Source organism: Neoarthrinium moseri (assembly GCF_022829205.1).
Source record: "Neoarthrinium moseri strain CBS 164.80 chromosome Unknown scaffold105_Wmoseri_CBS_16480, whole genome shotgun sequence".
NCBI classification, from domain to species: Eukaryota; Fungi; Ascomycota; class Sordariomycetes; order Amphisphaeriales; family Apiosporaceae; genus Neoarthrinium; species Neoarthrinium moseri.
Window position 1 is genome coordinate 63,794 of NW_026055219.1, and position 22,010 is coordinate 85,803.

Genomic DNA, 22,010 nt, shown 5'->3' on the forward strand with positions numbered 1-22,010 from the left:
TTCCATTCCGCCCCTATTATTCGTTTCATCGGGTTGGTGGCGCGTAGTGAACGAAGCTTGGCGGCTGTATCGAAATTCTTGCAATTTTAGTATTAACATTGTTTAGGGTAACTGTCAACTGTAGCCGTGAGGGTCGCGTTGCCCATGCTGTAACCAGGGACCCTGGGTATGTTCGTTCTGAAAATTGTACGGAGGGCCGTACGACTCGTAGACATTGTGTCCCGGCACCATCGGGGTCTGCATGCTGGGCTGTGGTGTGCTCTCGCCGACAGGATAGTGATTCATCGTCATCGATTGGGGCATCGCGGCATCTGTGAACACGGTTGGCCTGATGGACGTGTCGAAAATGGGCCCCATGCTGAGTGCGAAGGTCGAGTGGGTCGGGACTGGTGTCGGGCCGTTGATCGATGAGTTGGGCGGGATGTAAGACGGCTGGTGGTTGCTAGCAGTTGGTGCTGCGAAAGGACCTGTCGGAGACGATGCCCGGGCCTGCTGCAAACAGTACGGCATCACTGATGGTGCCTCCGCAACTTGCATGTTCGGTACCACGCCGCTGTACATCGGCAGCTTTTCGTACGGAGAAGAGACCGACTTCTTCCTCAAGAATCGATCTGATATCGAGGCCGAGTCTGCAAAGCTACTGGGAGAGACCTCTGCGTCAAGCTGTGAATCTGGCAGTATGTCATTCGGGCCTGGTAGAGTGGGACTCGGTGTCCCATTTCGGTCCTCTGACTTGACAGCTCCAATTCGGTCAACATTGCCAGACTGGATATCGAACTCTTTTAACTTTTCGTGTATAACTTGGTTCTGAACGACTCGATTAGCTTCGGGGATAGATGGCAGTATCACGCGTTAGCTTACATAATGTTCAACCCTCGGTAAGAACTTGACGAGGTCATCGACAAGCTTAACAATCGTCGAGGTAAGTGACGCTAGTAATGTGTCATCGATTGGCTTCGAGTAGCACTGTTACAAGCAACGTTAGTGAACCCTAGAAGGTAGAAATTGGGTGTTCCCATTGGGCTATAATATACCATTTGAGCACTGGTGTTGCCACGAAGGTCCTCGTATAGCCTGTGCTTTCTCGCAACGAGAAGAGCATCGACAACATCGACAGCGCATGCCCCAACCATCCAGTCGACTGTAACCAGGCCCTGTGCTATTGAGGTTTTCGGGCCCTTCTTGATATTATGCAGGCAATAGTCCCAAGTTTGGGCCAGACAGATAGCGTAAGCAATAGCCTGCTGTTGACAGCGAAAGAGGAATGGTTGGTGTGAACGTAAGAAGAATTCCCAAGGGATGCCGCTGGCTGAGTCGCGCATAGATTGTTCTTTGAGAGTCTGTAAGGAAAAGGAGTAAAGCTCGATATGCGTTTGGCAAAACCAGGTATGCAGCATTGTGTAACTAGCGCGATCTGGTCGCAGAAGATGAGCATCTACATTTGCCACGGACAATCTGAGGTTTTCTGGAAGAGAATCAGAGAATCGATGCAATGCAATCTGGAATTGATTCACGTGTTCCATGAACTGTTCCGGCCTCATGGCTTCTGGCCCGGCATTCTGGGAGGAGTCGGTAAAACGTTTGGTAGTCCTAACGATATAGTCAGCATTAACAGGCTCGGGTCGCCTCCTCCAACCGCCTTCCAAGTACGAACCTAAGGACCTGGCTTCGAATCGTGAGCAGCCTTACGTGGCAAGCGTCGAGGCTGTAGTCGCCGAGGCTAGACGGAATTGACGGGTTGCGATCAAGCGTCTCCATGGTCGAGGGCAAATCGTCTCTGAATACCTGGTCGGAGCAGGGTAATCTGATATGTATCGAGTTGGACGGGAGGAGAAGATGCTCATCGTGCCCGCCCGACAGGAAATGGTCGATGATATAAATCTGCCATACACCGCGCCTTTGGATCTCTCTTTCCGAAGGAGCCACCTGAACAGACCTGTGGTCCGGCTCGTAGTTGAGCTGCAGGCATTTGATCAACCTGCCGGCTGTGGCGGTCCACATCCACACTTTGCTCAGGGGGCCAGACATCCAGTTGTAGACGGTGGCCAGTACGTGGAAAACGAGTTGTTCTTGGTCCATGAAGGCGAAATTGCGGAGCGCATCGTGTTCCAGCCGTTCATTGCACCGAACCGCGAATTCGCGCCCAGCCGGACCTGGGGACACAAAGTCGGCTGTTATAGAGCAGATGCCTGCTGCCAGAGCAGGTGAGAGCTTGTCTTCATCAATCAGCCGGTAGATAGTGCCTGGATGCAAGAATCCCATGCAGGGCATGTGGAAAAGGTGGTCAAAGTAGATATTGGCATGCTTCAAAACGACCTCTCTTCTGAGCAGATGATCCCTGAGGCCGGTCAGATTGAGGCGTCAGGAAACGAAGATCACGACTTACTGGACCAGAGAACCGGGAAGAAAGACTCGCTCCAATGATGGAGTAGGCGTTTCCAATTCGCTGCTGCTCCTACTCTCTTGCGCGATGCGCCCATTTGATGTGGTCGTCACGACCTGTGCCACACGCTTGCTCAAGGCGCATGATTGCCCAGGCAAATTTGCGAATTTCCTCTTTGACGGCGCGTACTCACACGGAAGATCGTTGGACTGGCATCTTTGACACCTGGGCAAGTCGCCGCTACATTTGGTCTTGTGAGTGTGACATTGCTGGCATGCTGTGGGTCCACCGAATAAGAATTGAGTAGCACGATTGAGAAGAACATGGCAAGACTCACCTCTCTGTGCGCGTTTTCGAATAGTCCCGGCTTCTGTGACTATACCATTGGGTGTGGTCCTGGCCACCTTGTCTGTATGATTGGAAGTCAGCAGGGTGAGAGACAGCGTGGTTCATTGTGACATTACGTACCATGCGGCTGTGAGCCATTGGCGTTTTGCGTGAAACTGCAGTCGAGCTTGAGCCGCGAGCAGTTATCACAAGGGTCATCGCTATATTTGCCGCTGCATTTCACCTGTCGCTATAGCATTAGTCTGAGCATCCCGCGACACGGTTTGAGGTCTGCTTGCCTTCCTCAGTTTGCACGTCACGCAGCACTCGTTTGGGTTGTTACGCCGTCTCTTGGTGCTAGCGGTAGTCGAGGACGAAGGAGAGGGGGTGGCCGCAGCAGACATCTCAGCGGCTATGTCGCTGGAGCTGTGCGTTTTGGATCTCTTCATGCTTGGTGTTCTTCAGCGGCGTCAGATTATCGCACATGGTTCCTGCGCATCGCATCTTGCCTCCAGGCCCTGGCAGTCTCGTACGAAAGGACTCAGCCGAGACACAGACGCAGATACGAAAGCGAGGAACTGGTTATCGCTCTGCGAGAGGACCGCGGCGGACGTGGGCACATCCTGGGTTAGTACCTGGTCATTTTGGATCCTAGCGGAAATGGGACATGATGAGCGCTCGCGCAGCCTGCTTGCAGCGACCAGGGGCAGCCTTTAGGCCCGTCATGATTGCACGCCGTTGGGATGAAACCCCACGAGATATCCACAACCCGAGGTCGGCCGACATTGTAGCGGTTTGGGCCTTTCCCTTTTCCTCGAGCGGCAGATACAAGCCACGCTATGCAATCACACGCCTTAAGTTTTCTTGGCCGGGGTGCCGTCGCTGGATGATGCCAGTTCCCCAGGGGTGACTTGACTCGCGGCCCTGATTTCTCACGTAGTCTCGGTAGAGCTGGTCTAGTTCATCCAAAATAACTCCTTCCCACAAGAGAGGACGCGTCCAGAAAAGTGCTGCGCAACACCCAGCAGACCCAGTAGCGTCCTGACGACTTTTTAGGCCCGATTGTACCTCTCTGCATGTGATCTGCCTTACTAAAGTATGCAAAGCGCAAGTCGCAAGCATCTACTCAAGCAGTTAGGAGGCAGCTTAGTGGACAGCCACAAATCTTCCTCAGTTGGTAACGGAAGACCATAATTGTGCATCCGGCTGCGATCATGACTCCTATGTCTGTGTTAAGGTTTCCAACGCGTTCCTGGGGGCCATGCAGCTTTATACATTCCTTGGGACGGGCCCTTGCATGCCGAGGTGACACCCGTAGTGCTTAGACGTCAAATCTCGACCCTATATAATTCTTCCGTGTCTGGATCTGGTACTCCGTGAACGGGATGGTCCATCACGAAGAGCGAGAACCAGACGCCATCCGGTTGTCGCTGGAGCTGATGCAGATTCATATTCCAAGCGGCCCCCACTTCTTCAGCGCTGGCTCAGGCTCTAATGCCACGTCAAGTCAATGGCCAGGACAGGGAAGCCTCCAGCTTCCTAGAAGGTGTTCAGAGCCTCCAAACACCCGACGGGACTTCTAAGGTCAGCTACTATTCATTAAGTACAGCCTCACTCATACGCTACCTCCCATGTGTGAGAACTCGTCATGAAGGAAACGCTCCTCAGTTGGCGTGGAAAAGGGGTCCAACCAAGACAGTGTCGTCGCAGGCAGTGATTTGCAACTGTGACCAGCTGAGACGCCAAGTGGACAGTCGCGGCCACCCCCACCTAAATCAGAAGCTCAGCTCAGATTCCACAGCACTGTAGGTAGTGAGTAGCAGTTCCAAAAAGCTCCAGCTTGCAGACAACGACGTGACGCTGCACAATTCAACAGCTGTTCCTGTTCTACACTCTCCTTGATCAGACTTTCCACTATGCTGTGGTGATTTCCTAGACTCGCTTTCACTTGATACCGGAGAAGCAGGTCAATGGCTACGACCTGTGCAGCGAACCCACGCGCCGTACACCTCATCCCTATCCACCATGCCGACTCGTGATCCTCGCCCGAAGGCCCCCCCTGCGGATTATAAGACCATCGCAGCTCAATACGCCAAGGCAAAGCGACTGAAAGAGATAGAAGCCGCCGGCAGGAAATCCGAAGTCCCTTCCCCCGACAAGGCGCAAGATGATACCGCCAAGAAGCAACGTGCTGCTTTCGAATCGCGCCGCAAGTCAGCATACGAGAAACGCTTCAGCTGGACCGTTGGGTTTTGGGTGTGGATGCTCTTTATACACATTATAGGAATATATCTCTTTACCAGTGGCTTCTTGTTGGCGCGACTGGTTCTGGAAGAGCAATCCGAATGTTCCAACCCACCCATCGAACCTTTGGCACAGTGGAATGGCCAGGGCAGCGTGGACGCGGGCTGCTGGCACCCAAAGTCATTCAAGAAAGCCGTAGTGGTCCTCATTGACGCTCTACGGTACGATTTCACGGTCCCCGTCGAGGACAGCAGCCAAGCCGAGGTCTATCACAATGCTTTCCCGTTCCTGTACGAGACATCGCTGAATTCGCCAACCAATGCTGTACTACTGCCGTTTATTGCGGATCCGCCAACCGCTACCCTGCAAAGGCTGAAGGGGCTGACGACAGGAACGTTACCTACGTTCATCGATCTTGGCAGCAGTTTCGGTGGAGAGGCTATAGAAGAGGACAACATTCTGAAGCAGCTCAAGGGCCTCGGGAAGCGGATTGTTCATCTTGGTGATGATACCTGGACTGCGCTCTTCCCGGGGTACTTCGAGCCCAATATCAGTAGAGCATACGACAGCTTCAATGTTTGGGACTTGCATACGGTGGACAATGGTGTGCTCGAGCACATATTTCCCCTGATGCAGCCGGGGAGGACCGGCGAGTGGGATCTTCTCATCGGCCATTTCCTCGGAGTTGATCACGCCGGACATCGGTACGGCCCCAGCCATCCGGCCATGGCTTCGAAGCTTCAGCAAATGGACAAGTTCGTCCGGGATTTGGTCCAGACTATCGACGACGACACCCTGCTAGTGGTCATGGGAGACCACGGAATGGATGGAAAAGGAGATCACGGCGGTGAGAGCGACGACGAGGTAGAAGCTGCTCTTTGGATGTACTCAAAGAAGCCCATATTTGGTCGGACGAAACCCGAATACAGGATACCGCCTGCGACTGCGAAGATACGGCCAGTGAACCAGATTGATCTAGTTCCCACGCTTTCTCTCCTTTTAGGCATCCCCATTCCCTACAACAACCTTGGCCAACCCATCGAAGAAGCTTTCGCTGGTCAAAAGGGCGATGGGTGGAGCAACCTGGCAGCCGTGTCCCGGATTGCCTCCGCCGGTATCAGGAGGTATCAAGCCTCTTATTTTGCCGCACGCGGCATTGAGCAGAGTTCTTTGCCCGGGTCTCCCGCTGATTTCTGGGAAAGAGCTAATGTTGCCGCTCAAAAGGCGACCAAGACCCAAGAAGGCACTTACACTGCATATACACAATACCAAGAAGAAACACTAAGGATCTGCAAGGATCTATGGGCGAGATTCAATGTCACAAGAATGGTTTTGGGTATCACAGTTATGGCCCTGGGCGTAATTGTGCTTCTCATTTACGTTTCGAGGGATGAAGATGACGACTTGGCGGTCCTTGACCCGGAACTTGACTTCGCCGAGAAAAGTCTGGAAATGCAGATGTCAACATCGACTGAGAGCCCTGGCTCTGATCAAGGGCTGAGCAAGAATCTCGTCAAGGCAGGAGCGCTAGGCGCAGTTGCTGGAACTGGTCTGGGTGGTGGCTATGTGCTGCTATCAGCTTCTCAAGATTGGCCACTCGCTGCTGCGGGCACTGCACTTGGAAGTTTGGTTGGGGCTGCCATCTCTCTCTTTGGATATGGGAAGAGCATAGCCAATCTTATTCCCCGTACCTTTTGGGGCTGGTTGTCTATCATTTTCACCCTTAGCCAATCTATAGGATTCGCCTCCAACTCCTACACCATCTGGGAAGATTCGATATCGCTCTTTTTCCTGTCCTCGTTCGGTGTTGCGGCTGCAATCGCAGCTCTCCGACGCCCTACAATCATGGACCGCTCCCTAGGAGTCTATCACTCGGTCTTGTTTGTTGTCCTTGGTCGGATAGCGTCGTTCTCAAAGCTATGCAGGGAGGAGCAAATGCCATACTGTACATCGACGTACTATTCTTCCGCCAATTCTTCGACATCGGCCCCATGGCAACTCGCAATCCCATTCGCCGTCTTCCTCATTCTTCCCACAATAATCAAGGCATATCTCACATCATCCCGGTCGTACGAGGGACTTGCGCCTGGCTGGATTGGATATGTGCTACGGGGCGGTCTATTATTAGCTGCCATTTACTGGACTCTAGATGCTGCCAGCAACGGCGAGTGGATAACTTCGGTCCCAGCAGAAACCCTCAAAACTATTCAAGTTTTGGTTGCCCAGCTGGTGTTGGCGCTCGCTTTCGTCGCTGGCACAACAGCCTTCATCTGGGCACCACCATGCGTATCGATCCTGACTGCGCCGTCTAAGAGCGGTGGCAAACCGCAGCTCATCGTCATTGGGCACGGAAACACCAATGGTGCACGTTATCTCCTCCTTGTCGTCAACTTCGCTGCTGCCTTGATCCTCCTCTCCAAACCAATGGGCACTGGGGCTATAGGTCTCATGGTATGGCAGATACTCTCACTTGTTGAGATCATCGACCTCAATGCCATAACGACGGAGACCATCGGGCCTGTCGTCCTCGCCCTTCTTGGCAACTTTCATTATTTCAAAACCGGCCACCAGGCCGCCCTGTCCTCGATCCAGTGGGACAGTGCCTTTATCCCGCTGTTCACAATCCGCTACCCATGGTCTCCGCTGGTTGTGATGCTGAATCATTTCGCGGGGCAGATCCTGGCCTGTGTGGCCGTGCCCCTGATCGTGATCTGGAAGACGGACCCGAAACGCAAAGCAGTGCTCGAGAGCACGACGAGGGCCCTGGGCATATTCGTGGCCTACTACGCAGTGGAGAGTCTGGCCACCATGGCTTGGGCGGGCCATCTGAGGCGACATCTCATGCTCTACCGGGTCTTCAGCCCCAGGTTCATGCTGGCATCTGCTGCGCTACTCATCGTAGACCTGATCGGCATTACTGTAACACTGACTGGTGTGAGGACGAACACCCTGGCCATCAGTGAGATATTCGGCTGGGCTGACTAGGCTTGATGGTAAAATTGCTGATTCAAATTCATGAGTCGGCCCGGCTCGGGTGAGCAACGAACTAGGAGGAGCGCTGGATAGAGCTCCGCTTGGCCTTTGGGCCATTATGTGTTCCATGTTCCACAGTTCGTCAGGCTCGTGCCTTACAGTTACGTAGCTTTCCTGTTAGAGATAATATAGTGTAGTAATAGATTCCTTGCACGCAGGATTTGGAGAATCTACGGATATAACATTTTCCAGGAGTATACTGAGCTAATATCAACGACAAGCAAATTGGCAATGAGAATTGAATCTATTTTCCGGCTGGTCTACGTAGACGCGGCGACAATCTCGTTGATCTGATTAATCAGGCCCTCTACTATTTCTGAGTCTGTCGGTGGTGGTGGTCGAGAGGGTCCCCCTTCGCCATTGCTATCTGTATCCCACCTGACTCCCACCTGCTCTGCTGCCAGTACTTGATCTGCCGTCATTTTGGCTTCCTCCAAGTCGTGCAGGACTGTTTCCATGCGACCAACCCAATACCGATTCAAGAATCGCGCAAATGTATCTCCTGAATCATGCAATTCCGTGGTGAATTCGTCAACTAACTCGTCCAAGAGACCCAGCGAAACTCGGTCTTCCTCGTGCATCTCGTTGATCTCGTCATCGGAATAGGGCTTCCCGTTTTTCCTGCAGTCACACGTATGCCGCAAATCCAGAGCCTGGAAAGTGAAATACCTCAGAGCAGAGGTAGATACATGTTTCCACAAGGTAAGCTCGACTGCTAGTCGTCGCAAAAAGTATGAAAAGGCACTGGTACCTCTCCGTAGTGGCGTAACTTTGGGCTCCCCCACACCATCTTCCAATGGTGCATCGGTTTCCGTATCTTCTTGTAAAGATGATGTGCTTGCTTTCTTGGAGCAAATCTCATTGTCCAAGCGCGTCCCTTCCGGCATGGACTCTCGAGGGGATTCATTGTCCGTGTATAAACCAGTTCCACGTTCTGTGTGTGTTTCTTCCTCTTCTTCGGTCCAGACTGGCTGATACTCCCAATTAGCATGACGCTCGAAGAATGATATCCACGACCAGCGGAAAAGCGTTGTTGTCGTAGTGCAGCCCCTCGGTTCTACGCAGCCACACCGGCATTCGTCAAGTAGCGTCAATGACGCGACCTCGAGGGTAAGTTCCCGTAACATTTCGAAGTCAAGAGACATTATATCAGAAGGATCCCGGTAGTTCCGCAAGTTCAAGACTTCGTGCGCCACTGTATGAGAGGGGTTGAGCCAGTGTGCCTCAGGGATAGGATAGGGCCTCAAGATATCAGCACCATGACGCACAAGCCAGAGCATGAAGGGTAAGCCTGAGTATCCGGCACATCTCACTGCGTACACAAGAGGTGTTATACCAGGCTTCATCTCGTGGTCCACGTCCTCAAAGCCCTTACTAAACAAAAGATCTGCAAGCCTGACACTGTGTTCGAACGGCCACCACGACAGGGTATGATAGATAGATGCTCCATTTGTCCGCTTAATATCTCTGTATCTTTCGGGAATATTGCGTTCTCGTCGAAGTAACGCGTGTATGACGCTATCTGTGTGGCCATCGAGAACGCATTCACGGTCTAGGTGGAAACGCCGGACTTCAGAGGGACTTAAACATTGGCGGCCTATTTCTCGTAACTCTTCTTTGAGTTTCTTGATTGTCGATATTATTTCCAACCTGCATGCATGAGATGTTTCATATAGCAGACGGCACAGATCAGAGCAATATCGGAAAGGTTGCCATCCATAAGACCGCAGTGTACGAAAGGAGGCGCAGCACGCGCATTGTGTGCACATATCCCATGCATCCCCATTCCGGCAAATCTCAATCGCTTTCTTTGCTGCGAGGTCCATGGCGTGCATTCCGCACGCGTCCGCGGTGTCATATTTTTTCGAGTCATAGTGAACAGTTTCGAGAAGGACATTCAGGAGCTCGGGCGTGGCATGTGACGCTGCAAGGTGGAAGACTGTCTGCCCGACATGATTTATTTCTTCAATGGCAGTAGGGTCCTTGCTCAATAGACTTCGCACGTGAGCCTCGTTTCCGGAAACAATAGATATGCTCAATGGGCCAAAGCCAAGCGCTATAATGATTTATGTTATCATCGGTGGCCTTGCACAGGTTTGATAACTTCTCAGTCACATACGCTCTGCCATATGTGGGTACTTGTTCAAAACAACATCCCACCGGAGTAGTGCAAACGGCCAGCGAGTTTGGGCCATGCTCGATCTATTGCTTCGGGATACGGTATCTGAGTTGAGTGAACACATCATGTCGAAGACTGGCATAAATCCGGAGACAGAGCTATATGGCGAATCTGAACTTTCGAGTAAAACATCGAACGGTGACCTATAGGTGGGGGAGTGTTTCAGTGATCCGATCAGCTGGTTTGACACTGTTGCGACGGTCGACGGTACTTACCTGCCACTGTAGTCGAATATACAGCCAGCCAATCCTCCAGCCATAAGGCGTCTCACTGAGGAAACTGTGATGGGCGGATAAGAAGCTAGAATTTCTCCGTCGTTTAGGGTTACCTGAATATAAAATACATCATGAAGAAGCTATCAAACCATGAGCAAGTGGTGTGAGCAAAACTGTGGCGCATATTTAAGAAAACGTAGTTGTCATGGGATACTTAAATACTTTGGTACATACTTTTAACCAAACATGAAGTGGAGATTGCCCGTGTTGGTTGACATCATGTGGTGAACATTTATTACCTCGAGATACTCTAAGTATGGCGCCAGTTGCGAGCTCTAAAACGTGTTCAATGTCGTCTGTCATTCCTTTCGAAATCAGGTTTGGCCAAGTGTAGAACTTTCTCAGGAGATTAATGATCCGGAAGACCGGTGATTTCGTCTCATCTACCATCGGTCTGAAAGTAATGGTCCGAGCGATACTTGATCCACCGGCCCCCGAACTCCACGAAATCGAGAGTTCCAGTGCAACCGAGAGAAGGCTTCGAAATCCAGTATATGATATTTGCCTGACCTGCTCAGTCACGAGCGGATCAGACGCCTCGAATTCGCAGCCTGGAACATGCCTTTGCCTGGTTGTTGCTTTTCTGATTAGGTGGAAATTCCGAATTGTTGTGCACTGTTGTTGCTTGAACATTTTTAGCTCGCAGTCGCATAGTGTCTGAGTGCCAATCGTCGAGGATCCGTAGGATTGTTGAGAATGTCGTGGTCGAGTCACTGCACCATAAGCAGGAGTAGTGGTTCGCTGGTAGATATCACATGCATCCCTCAGATCACTGGGTTTCGACAAGAGCCTCCCCAACGCGAGCTGCGATGGGTCCATATCTGTGGATGCTCTTGCTGCTTCGAGAAGACGTGATTGTGCCATGAGGTACTGTTTCACCTCAGCAAGTTCTTCCCTGATGATAGTTGTTGTCGAGAGAGACATAGACGACATTGACGTTTCCAGAGACCTGATACCTGATTCAACGCTCAGGATCGTTGAGTGCGAATCGTTTACTGTAGTGTTGACTTCGGAGATCGTGGTGTTTACCGCAGCTGTGGCCGCTCTGTAGTTGACCCGAATTAGCCACCATGATTTTCTATGGAAACCAAAACGACGATAAGGAGAAACGTACAAGCCAAGCACATGGAGGATAATTTGCAAACCGCCGTTCGCAGAGTCGAGTTTCTTCTGCAGCTTCTCGAGAGTCGGGCGATGGAATGCAAAAGTAAGTTTTCTCTTCTGTTCCTTTAAACTCGCGACCATGCCCGAGGACTGGCTTGAGGCGTCTTGTTGCTCCTTCAAGAACAGTTCCAAAGCCTGCAGTTGCTCCTTTACGCTCTTGAACGCTGATTCAAGGGCTGGCGCCCCGGCTGGATGCATGGCTACAATACTTGACTCTGCGCCTTTCAGTACGCTGAGAGTGGCTTGAAGATTTTGTGCTTGTGTAGATAGCGTAGACAACTCGGATTTGCGATCTCTGATTCCATCGATATAAGAGGCGAGCCCCGAGCATACCGTCAGACCGAGAGATACGATGCCCGCAGCCGACGCTGCAAGCGAAAATGGGTCTGCCATGTTGTGGTAACGGTCAAGTTTCTCTGCGCAGTGAAAGAGACTGGGGAGGAAATCGACAGTGAATATAGAGAATGGGGGACAATCAGCCTCCCGGAAGCAGGCTCTCAGGTGGCTCATCGCCACCATGCAGTGTAACAGTCGTACCAGCCCAGACCCTCCCATTCATTGACTGAGGCACTATAAGCCAGCGATGTGCTTGTTGATGTTTGCACATATTCCTCATATGTTGACCATAGTGGCTTTAGCCAGAGCCATGGAATTCAATATCAATCTTCCTTTACGTCTACGTCGAAACAAGAAGATACACGGTTTCTCAAGTCCAAGTACAGATTGCGTTATTCAGTTGGAAGATACCACACCACACAAGTCTGCCCCGTCCTCAGTCCCCCCAGTCGAGGGGAGACACGTGTAAGGCTCTTGCCGCAGTACACTGCCCTACAGATCACCGAAGAGCGAACGTAGCCGGGCCTTGTAGTCAACCCATTGGGCTTTGCCCATCTCGCCTCGCACAGTTCATGCCAGCCACGATAGGACAGGACAGGATAGGGTTGGATTGGATTGGATGGATGGATAGGCGCTGCGAGGCTGGGAAACGCACTTCGAACCCCAAGCTACAACTCATATTGTGCTGAATCCGTGGAACAAGTAGAGCCCAGCAACAAATGATATTGGAGATCGGCGCTATTGGCCAGGTGGCTCAGATCTTGGCTCCGTTCAGGCGGATTGCCTGACGATTTGCGTAGAATACATGACTGATATTATCTGGGAGAGAACTTCTACGAGACGTTGTTGCCTGTAGGACTGGACTCTGATCGACTAGTTTGGTTCAATTCTCCATTTTTCAATTCTGTATGTTCTGCGCTTCCGGATGTGATTCAAGTATGTATGTACAAGAAAGCGAATCGTCGAAGCGCAAGGTCATGCTAACCAAGCCTTGTCCCCTTTTCTCCCGTACAACAGCAGGCCGTGAGTTATCTCGCTCTCACGCGACCATCGTCACAGTACTCGAACCCCGCCATTCCTGACATCGCACCGTCCATGCGAGTTCTCTATCCACGGGCTCCGACAAGCCCAGCCAACCCCCTACAGTATAAGTATGTACATTGAAAGTGGGCCAAATAAGGTCTAACAATATTGTAAGAAAATGAAAGCAGCCGCCGTAGGCTGAACAAATGTTGGGTATCAAAAACACGCCACGCCGTTGTAGCGTGGAAAATAAAAGCAAATATGTGCAATCGTAAGATGGCGTAAGTCCCGTTTTCCGAGCCACCCTGGGGTTTCCTCCCCGTCCAAGACTCCGATGTAATACCAATGCGCTGAAAACAGATGGCGAATTCGGCTCTTCCCTCCCAGCATCGCGACGCTGGGGTGCCCTGCTCTACTCATAGAATCCAGTGCGAGAACGCCATGAAGCCGAAAGAAAGCAGAAGCAGCAGCGGCGGCGCTTGAGCTACCGATGTCGCGGCGTTGCTGACTCTGGCCTGTGGAAGCGTCGCGTTCACGTAGCTGACGCCGCATTCGGCGTTGATGGTGTCGGCGGCGTCTGCGTACGTATTGGCTATGTAGGCGTCGCGGTCGGCAGTCGCCGCCTGGAATATCCCCATCGTGCTACGCGTGCACTCGTTGCAGTTTGGCACTGTGCTATTCGGGTATGATATGTTGAGCGGCAGGTAGTACAGGTAGACGTCGGCGAGCGCGCTCCTGTTGGTGACTGCATTTGCAAAGCAGTATGCTGACGTGTCTGCGGTTTTTAGGCACGATGCGCTATACATGGGCTGATACGCCTTCAACCCTGCGTAGACCTGAACGACGAGGGAGTTCTCGAGCTCGAAATCCGTGGCGCAGTTTGACGAATCGGTGAGATTTTTGGCGGCATCGTTCATGTATTTGGTACAGAAGGTGACATTGGGTCCGTTGCATGTCGCGTCCAGAACCTGTGTGATGCTCACGAGTGACTTCTCTGCTTGGAAAAAGGAGTTGGAGCCCTGCGGTCGATGTCAGTCCCTATCGCAAACGTGCCGCGGCCCAAAAACTATTTGGGTGTCGCCTAGCGACTAACCTGTATTAACATGGAGAAGGCATAGCAGGACTTGAAGTCCGGATTGACGAGCAGGTCGTTTATGAAGTCTGCGCAGCCATCTCCATCAGAGCTCGAAAAGTTGGAGGCTATCGCCGTGTCGAATGGGCTGGGTAGCGGACTAGAGACGTAGGTCGTTGTTGTCGGGCTCGCTGTCGCTGTCGAAGTCTCCACCGTGATTGTTGTCGTGATCTCGCCGCCGTCTGATTCCTCCCTTTTGCGAAGATGTCGTTGATGCTCCTCCTGAGACATGATCATCCATTCGTCGCCAACAAGCACCGGCACGCGGGTGTCGACGAGCAGTGTTTCTCGAGGCTGCGGCGGGCGGACGACAGAAGTAGCCGTGGTCGCGGAGACCCAGGCGAGTATTAAGGCGGCGATCATTGCTGGTTATATGCTAGGTCCAGCGCGGACCTGAAACGACAGGGTGGTAACGGTCCAGGGCCAACAGCCAATGTGATTGAGTGAGCGACTAGGTAACTAGAGCGGGCTTGCGGTCGAGGCTCGAGACGGCAGGTAACCGATCTGCGAAACGTCCAAACATCACTCTCAACTCCTTGTTCGACCACAGATCTCAAAATACGAGATCGTCAGTCAGGAGGAGGCTCTGGCACGGAGTTGGGAATGCTTTATTTCGGTCACTGCCGACGACGAAAAGTGGCAGTTCCGATACTTATTGTCTGCAGCCCCCTCAGCGCCCCCAAGCCAAGCTCAGGCCGCGAGCAAAGAGACAGAGACACAGCAATCTTACGTTGGTCCAATATGTGGCCGTGCGGGCGCGGGTAAATGAATGGCTGTGCCGCCGACAAGAGCCGGAACACCAATGGGAACGTCGCCGTGTAGAAGCTCGTGTTTAGACAGCAATGCCGTCGCTATGCCGCGGGTTTGGAATGACAGGAACAGCGCCGTCGAGATTGCGGGGGGCGGCTGCGAAACCCAGTGTTGCAGTGTAAACCAAGTCGTCGATCTTGGAAAGCGGGATTAACAAGATATTGGGGGAGCGCGGAGTATACTAGTTTCAATATGGGAAACCAGACAAAAACAGCGACGATCAGCAGAGGAGTAGAGAGGAAAAAGGCCTTGCCTGGTCACTCTGCGGGGTCGCGCTGGGTATTATTGCTACCAGTTCTACACAGCAGCTCGCTCACTGTCACCCCCAGGCCTTGCAAATACCAAATCAATCCCTTCGCTCGGTACTAACGGCTCAGGCAAGAAGAGGCCATTCTCGTCTGGGCTGGTGGGCCAGCGACCGTTTAATCTCTGTCCGCTCGGCTAACTGAAGCCACGCGGCCAGGTCCCTCGGCGCCTGGTGGGTTGGCCAGGCCTGGCGCCAGGCCGGCCACAAAGAGCTAGTGCAGCTATTGTCTTGGTACCGTGGGTGGGTGGCATGGCGCGCGAAGAAGCCGATATCAAGACTCTAGAGTCCCAGAACAGGCAATTGGGGGCCCAGAATGTGATGCATGGCGGCTGACCTGCAGGGTTGTATTGATCTGTGTTTGTCGAATCAGGCCACCGTCAAATGGCTAGTTACCACAGTAGTGACTACAGAATCCGATGTTGCGCAGCTCAATCGAGGGGCGAAGGGTTTATCCCTGATGGTGAGGACCGACCCAGTCTTTGCCGTCATCTCGCAAATGCCTATAGGAAACGGCCACAGGTTCTGTGTATCTCGACTGGGGCGGCCGGAAACTCTAAGACGGACGATTGCGGCAGACGACTCCAACGACATGCATCGCCAAGGATCAGATCTCTCCTCCTCGGATCCCTGCTCATTACCACGGCGTTGGAGGTGGGTGACTTAACTGGGAAGGATGTAGTGTCTAGAGATTGCTTGGCCAAGTGAGATCCAACGCCCTACGATGTGGGTGCCGACTATCGAGCACTTGCATGTATATAGATTGCCCGGCTGTAACCTATCTTGGGGGCCGTCGAGTCGCATTGAGCCTTCAATGGTCTTTCAGAGTCCCTGCTACCGAACGGAGTATTTGATGAACCCTTGACTACGGCAGGGCTGGTTCGGTGGTACTATGGTAGATGAGGTCGCCCTCGCATAGGCAATGATATTGCAACTCGACCGGCGACCCAGGAAAACACTATGCCAAGACCCATCAAATCTCGTCCCTGTCGAATCGTGGAATTTTGCTCGCCAGTCAAGCCAGTCTGGCAGTTTGCCCGACGCCCTGGGGCATGGTAATGCATTAGCGAAATTTCCCTCACGACATTCTTGCAGCGGCCCCGGGCCTGGCGTGCTGCTTAAAGCTAAAGTTCCTCTAGCCGGACTAGCTGGCTAGCCAGGGGTTCGGGTGGAAATCAGCACTATCGACTGTGGGTCCACGAATTGAGCAAGACGGTCTTTGTTGTTCAGGACAGCAACTTTGGTACAACGCAGTGAGATGGGTGAGGCTAATACGAAAGAGACCCCAATGTGAGATAACTCGTACATACTAAACGCTGAACAGGTGTAACACGATGACCTCTTGTTTATGCTGAGGGACATTGCGACTCACCGTATCTCGCGCGCACCAGGAGACCCAGAGGGAAGATCCGGCATTGGCGCCCGGATCATCGACCGCCTGAACTGCGTGCGGTTCTCCTGATACAACCTCACCGGAATTCGCAATTTCCTGCAGCGCCAGCGGCCAGCGCCCGCCGTGCGGCTCTCTTCCAAGCCGCTCGATAGGGGGGGCCAAAATTAGAGCTATGGCGTTCTGCCTAACACCAGCACCTCTATAGCCGCCGCCCGGCCGACAGACTTGACGTACGGGGCTTTCCATTGGACCCCAGGTCGCAACTTGTAGCTTTGTCTTGCCTTGTCTGCATAACCAACCCATTTTTCTTCTTCTTTGCACGCATGCAGGGCCGAGAATGTCCCATAAATAACGGGCGGCAGTGAGCCGGAGAAAGCAAAGAAATACGGATACCGCGCAGATCATCAGGAGTCCAGGCCCGCAGATCTTCTGCGGTTCTGGGCTTTCCAGGCCTGGGGGCGGGTGGACCTGGCATTCGGACTCCCCAAAGCGCCCACGTGTAAAGGCGGCAGCTAGCTGTGTGACCCTGCGTGACCAGTCTGCTACAATAGTCAAGTCACAAGGCAAGACACGTCAGGGGAAGTACTGTCTCAATGCCTCTCGGAAAACTGGCATTTGCTCGTATCCAGGCGGCCTTATGCCGTGAACGCGTAGCACCCCCATCCCCCACGCGCAATTTCGTGATCTGCCCTTGCATCCGTAGCGTAGCGGCGGCTCGCGTGGTCGGTAGGGCTGCGGCGTGCCGGACCTGCAGCAACTAACCTGATGTTTCCATGCAAATGTAGATCCCCTTCAATCTATTGACAATATCCTCCGAATGGCTCAGAGCCTCCTGAGGCTTAAGTCAGTTACTGTTTGGCGAATCAATGATCAGCTGTGAGCAAGCATCTCGAGTCGTGTTGGTTGTGGCCCCTTATAAACATGTGCAATCACGGCAAAATGCTTGCTGTAGCTCGCTGGCACAGCACATGTATGGACACCAACATAACTTATTTTTAATATGACGGGACGGCAGAGACGGTAGCAGCAAGGGGTGCGTGGTGAAATGTGAATGACGCCTCCTTTAGGCTGTGATTATATGTACGCTAGGGAACTCCTGCGAGGAGACTATCTGAACAAGTGAAAAAAATACCAAGTCGACGCTGAGTCGCAAGATCCGGAACGCCATCCCGATGCAGGGAGAAAAGCAGGTATGCTGATGGGGGAATCTCTAACCGACACCAAATCACCGCCACATGTCCCTCTATTATGTATGAATGTATGCCACCACCCAAGCAAAGCTAGCCGTCTTAGCGATTCTTCTCCAGGCTCTGGAGGTTGACCAGCTCTGCGTAGCGGCCGTTCTTGCGCATCAACTCGGGATGCGTGCCCTCCTCTACAATACGTCCCTGGTCAAAGACGTAGATGATGTCTGCGCGCTGGATCGTGCTCAGACGATGCGCGACAGCGATGGTCGTTCGGCCCTTGGCGGCCTTGTCCAGCGCGGCCTGGACGACGTGCTCCGATTCCGAGTCGAGAGCCGACGTAGCCTCGTCGAGAAGTAGGATCTTGGGGTCACGGATCAACGCACGCGCGATGGCAATACGTTGCTTCTGGCCACCAGACAACAGAGCACCCTTGCTACCGACGATGGTGTTGAAGCCGTCGGGGAGTGAGAGGATAAAGTCGAAGATGTTGGCCTCCTTGCAGGCAAACTCGATAGCGTCGTCCGTAACCTCGTGTGGCGCGCCAAGGAGAATGTTATCCCTGATTGTGCCTTGGTAAAGGGTGGGCTCCTGGCTGACTAGGGCGATGAAGGATCGATACTGGTTGACGTTGAGGGAGCTGATCTCCTTGCCGTCGATGTAGACACCGCCAACCAGGGGGTCGTAGAAGCGCTCAAGGAGGGCAATTGTAGTACTCTTACCACAACCGGAGGCTCCTACCAGCGCCACGTATTGGCCAGGCCGGACAGTAAGGTTGAGTCCGCGGAGCACAGGTTGTTCGGGACGAGTTGGGTAGCGGAAGTGAACGTCACGGAACTCAATGGTACCGTCAACAGCCTCCAAGCTCTCACCGTCCTCTGACCAAGTGTCCACAGTGGGCTTGCGGTCAAAGAGAGTCTTCAACTCGGCTGCAGCCTGGTGTGCCTTGCCCATATCGGGAGCGAACGAGAAAACAGTACCAGCGGACTGCGCACCAAAGATGATGGCAGAGAAACAGACGAAGAACTGGAACATGTCGTACTCGTACTTGGCAATGAGGCTGCCTCCGTACCAGAACCCGAGAGCAAAGGCCAAGAACAGCAAGGACTGCGAGGCAGCGTACAACAGACTCGACCTGAGGACGGAGATCAAGCTGGCCCGCTGTTGCGAAGCAAGAGCTTTCTGGTACTGTACCAGGACGTCCGTCTCTCGGGTGAGCGAGGCGACGGTACGGATGGCGGAGATCGCCTCGGAGGCGTAGGTGGCAGATTGTTCATAAGCCCTCTTGGATCGGCGCTGGAAATGTGCAAGCATGTAGAATCGGAAGAAACCACAGCCCAACAGGACGGGAATGGTCGAAATACAGACAAGCGACAGTTTCCAGCCAATAGCCAATGCAAGAGTCAAAGCGGAAACAAGAGTAGTGCTGACCAGGAGCAGAGTTCCAAGAGTAACACCACTGATACCGGCAACGTGTGTGGTTTCGGTTGAGAGGAACGAGGTCAGGGCGCCTGCAGTGTTCTCATCCTTGTCGAAGAAGGCCACGTCCTGTCGAAGCATGGTCCTGAAGGCACGGTCGCGTACACGATGAATCAATATCTCGGAGCATTTCGCGAACGCCACACCTTGCAAGACATATGATATAAACTGAACAATAGCGAGCATCAAGAACATAGAGCTCCAGAAGTCACTGTCCTTCTTGACTTGGCCGTTGGTCGCCGGATCGAGGGGCACACTGAGGGTCTGTGTACTATGTATTAGCATCGAAATATACAAATCAGTCGGCCATGGACATACCATGATTTGCTTGGCAAAGAATACCGCTTGTGTGGGGTTTCCGCCACCACAGATGATAGACCAGAATAGTCCCCAAACCATAAGTTTCCACTCTTTCTTGTTGAAGGCGGCAATCAGTTTAATAAGGGTCCACAGAGGATACTTGGTTTCCTCCTCGGCCTTTCGTCCTTGGAGCGCTTTGCTGGAGGCAGATCCCTGAGTTGTTGACCGCTTGAGCTTCGCCTGCATGTTGTCGTCTGGGTCCTCGATGTAAGCTGGGCCACCATCCTTTGCGCTCGCCTTTCGGATCAGTTTCTCCTCTTCACTGTCGATCGCCTCTTGTTCCTCGACGGTAAGCTCATTCACAGCTGCGATATTTTGAGCAGTAACCAAGTTGTAGTAAGCACCGCGCTTCTCGAGTAGGGCGTCGTGAGTTCCCTGCTCTACAATCGAGCCCTGCGTCATGACAACAATGTTGTGAGCATCCTTGATGGTCGATAGACGATGGGCAATCGTAATGGTTGTGCGACCGGCAGCAGCAACCTCCAGAGCAGCTTGGACAACACCTTCGGATTTGGTATCGAGGGCACTGGTAGCTTCGTCCAGCAACAGAACTGTGAATCAGTTAGCAGAGTATTCCCACCAAATATCTTCCTCAAGCACATACTTTTGGGATCAGACACAATGGCTCGAGCAATGGCAATACGTTGCTTCTGTCCACCAGAAAGGAGAAAACCGCGTTCACCAACGTGAGTTTCGTAACCTTCAGGGAGGCCAGAAATGAAGTCGTGAGCGTTGGCTTTCTTTGCTGCCTCAATGACTAGCTCGCGCTGCTTCTCCTCGCTCTCATTCTCGAATGCAGTACCAATCAGACCATACTTAATGTTGCCAAAAATGGTGGTGCCGAAGAGTGTCGGTTCCTGGCTGACCAAGGAAATGTGTTGACGAAGCCACCTCAAGTTCAGCGTGCTGATGTCGCGTCCATCGAGGTAGACCTTGCCACCAACGGGATCATAGAAACGCTCGACGAGGCCGACAATTGTACTCTTTCCACTTCCAGATGCACCGACAAGCGCGGTAGTCTTGCCGGCTGGAATCTCGAGCGAGACGTCCTTCATAACTACCACATCGGGTCGGGAAGGGTAGATGTGCTTCACGTTTTCCAAACGAATGGTGCCCTCCACGTGCTCCGGCTTCTCGCCAGCATCGTTGGTCGGGTCCAGAGGGGACACGCGGTCAATGGTATTGTAAATCTTGGCCGCGGCAGCAATGGCTGTAGCAAAAGCCTGCACATTGGGTGCGACGTTACCCAGGTTGAAGGCACCGATCATGACAGACATCATAATGGTAAGAATCTTGGAGAGCGGAACACTTCCGTCAAGAAGGTACGTGCTTCCCATCCAGAATGACAGACCATAGTTCAGGTACAAGATCAACATCATGCCAGCAACCATGCAGCCAATGAGGGCCTTGACACGGAAGCCAAACTTCTCAGCACGAGCAAGGTGAGCATCGTACTGCTTGGCCAGACGGTCCTGGGTACCGAAGGCAACCGCATTCCGGATGGAAGAGATGACCTCCTCGGCAACACTGCCTCCTAGCGCGTAAGCTTCGATCGAGTGCTTGTTGTACTTGATCATGAACGACGAGGCAGTGCCCATGACCAACACGATGGCGACGACGGTAGATATCAGGATCAGCGTCAGCTTCCAATACATGACAAAGCCAATAACAAAAGCTGAAATGAAGGTGGCGACCGCCGTGAGTGTTAACCCAACCTTCTCAGAGATACCATCCTGAATCAAGTTGGTGTCGGCCGTGATGCGGGTGGTCACCTCTCCGGCACCCAGCTTATCGAAGAAACCAATGTTTTGTCGCATGCAGCTCTCAAGATAGTGTTCTCGGATCTTGGCGCTTATATGCTCGCCAGTATAGATGAAACCGACAGTTGCAACGTAGATGGTGACGAACTCGCCAATGGCCAGGTAAACGAAGTACAAAACAAGATGCGTCATTTCGGCCATGAAGGCGTCGTAGCCCGTCTGTTTCATAAAGTATGACTGGAAAGTGCCTTGTAGATTACCAAAGATGACCGTCATCAACGGGAGTGCGGCACCTCCCGCGATTGCGCATAGAGCGCTGACGGCCATGATGAGAAGGTCGTTTCTCGACGCATATCGGTACAGGATGGCCACGCCGGTCTTGACATTTGGAGTATCGACCTGTTTCCTGAGGATGTCGGCCTCGTGGGCCGGCAGGTTCCTGAACGGGTCGTCATCCTGCTCCTTGGCTGCTGGCACCACTTTGGAGTCTGCCTTGGCCAATGCCGTCGAGTTGGGCGCGTTTTTCTCGCCGGCCGGTGTAGCGTCCGTCGAGGTCTCGGGACTCGAGGCTCTCGAGGGCGCGGCCTCCGGAGCCTTTTCCGACAGTTCGGGATCGGGAGCCAT

The 22,010-nt window shown here is 52.9% G+C and overlaps 5 protein-coding genes across 5 annotated transcripts; 1 reads left to right on the forward strand and 4 right to left on the reverse strand.

The window, feature by feature from the left end:
• Positions 1-114: 114 nt before the first annotated feature.
• JN550_013156 (uncharacterized protein) lies at positions 115-3,159 on the reverse strand (the record flags this gene model as incomplete). Its single annotated transcript, XM_049311712.1, has 10 exons — positions 115-807; positions 862-966; positions 1,035-1,340; positions 1,515-1,590; positions 1,655-2,338; positions 2,387-2,511; positions 2,577-2,623; positions 2,721-2,792; positions 2,852-2,954; positions 3,031-3,159. 10 exons carry the CDS (start codon positions 3,157-3,159, stop codon positions 115-117), a joined length of 2,340 nt encoding a protein of 779 aa, XP_049164887.1.
• A 1,576-nt stretch (positions 3,160-4,735) lies between these two features.
• On the forward strand, positions 4,736-7,939 carry JN550_013157 (uncharacterized protein; the record flags this gene model as incomplete). The annotated part of the gene is made up of 1 exon (XM_049311713.1): positions 4,736-7,939. One exon carries the CDS (start codon positions 4,736-4,738, stop codon positions 7,937-7,939), a length of 3,204 nt encoding a protein of 1,067 aa, XP_049164888.1.
• A 308-nt stretch (positions 7,940-8,247) lies between these two features.
• Positions 8,248-11,998, reverse strand: JN550_013158 (uncharacterized protein; the record flags this gene model as incomplete). The annotated part of the gene is made up of 5 exons (XM_049311714.1): positions 8,248-10,043; positions 10,107-10,309; positions 10,382-10,466; positions 10,681-11,486; positions 11,556-11,998. The coding sequence occupies 5 exons, from the start codon at positions 11,996-11,998 to the stop codon at positions 8,248-8,250; spliced, it is 3,333 nt and encodes a 1,110-aa protein (XP_049164889.1).
• Positions 11,999-13,380: 1,382 nt separating this feature from the next.
• Positions 13,381-14,459, reverse strand: JN550_013159 (uncharacterized protein; the record flags this gene model as incomplete). Its single annotated transcript, XM_049311716.1, has 2 exons — positions 13,381-13,983; positions 14,058-14,459. The coding sequence occupies 2 exons, from the start codon at positions 14,457-14,459 to the stop codon at positions 13,381-13,383; spliced, it is 1,005 nt and encodes a 334-aa protein (XP_049164890.1).
• Positions 14,460-17,892: 3,433 nt separating this feature from the next.
• Positions 17,893-22,010, reverse strand: JN550_013160 (uncharacterized protein; the record flags this gene model as incomplete). The annotated part of the gene is made up of 3 exons (XM_049311717.1): positions 17,893-19,530; positions 19,585-20,177; positions 20,231-22,010. The coding sequence occupies 3 exons, from the start codon at positions 22,008-22,010 to the stop codon at positions 17,893-17,895; spliced, it is 4,011 nt and encodes a 1,336-aa protein (XP_049164891.1).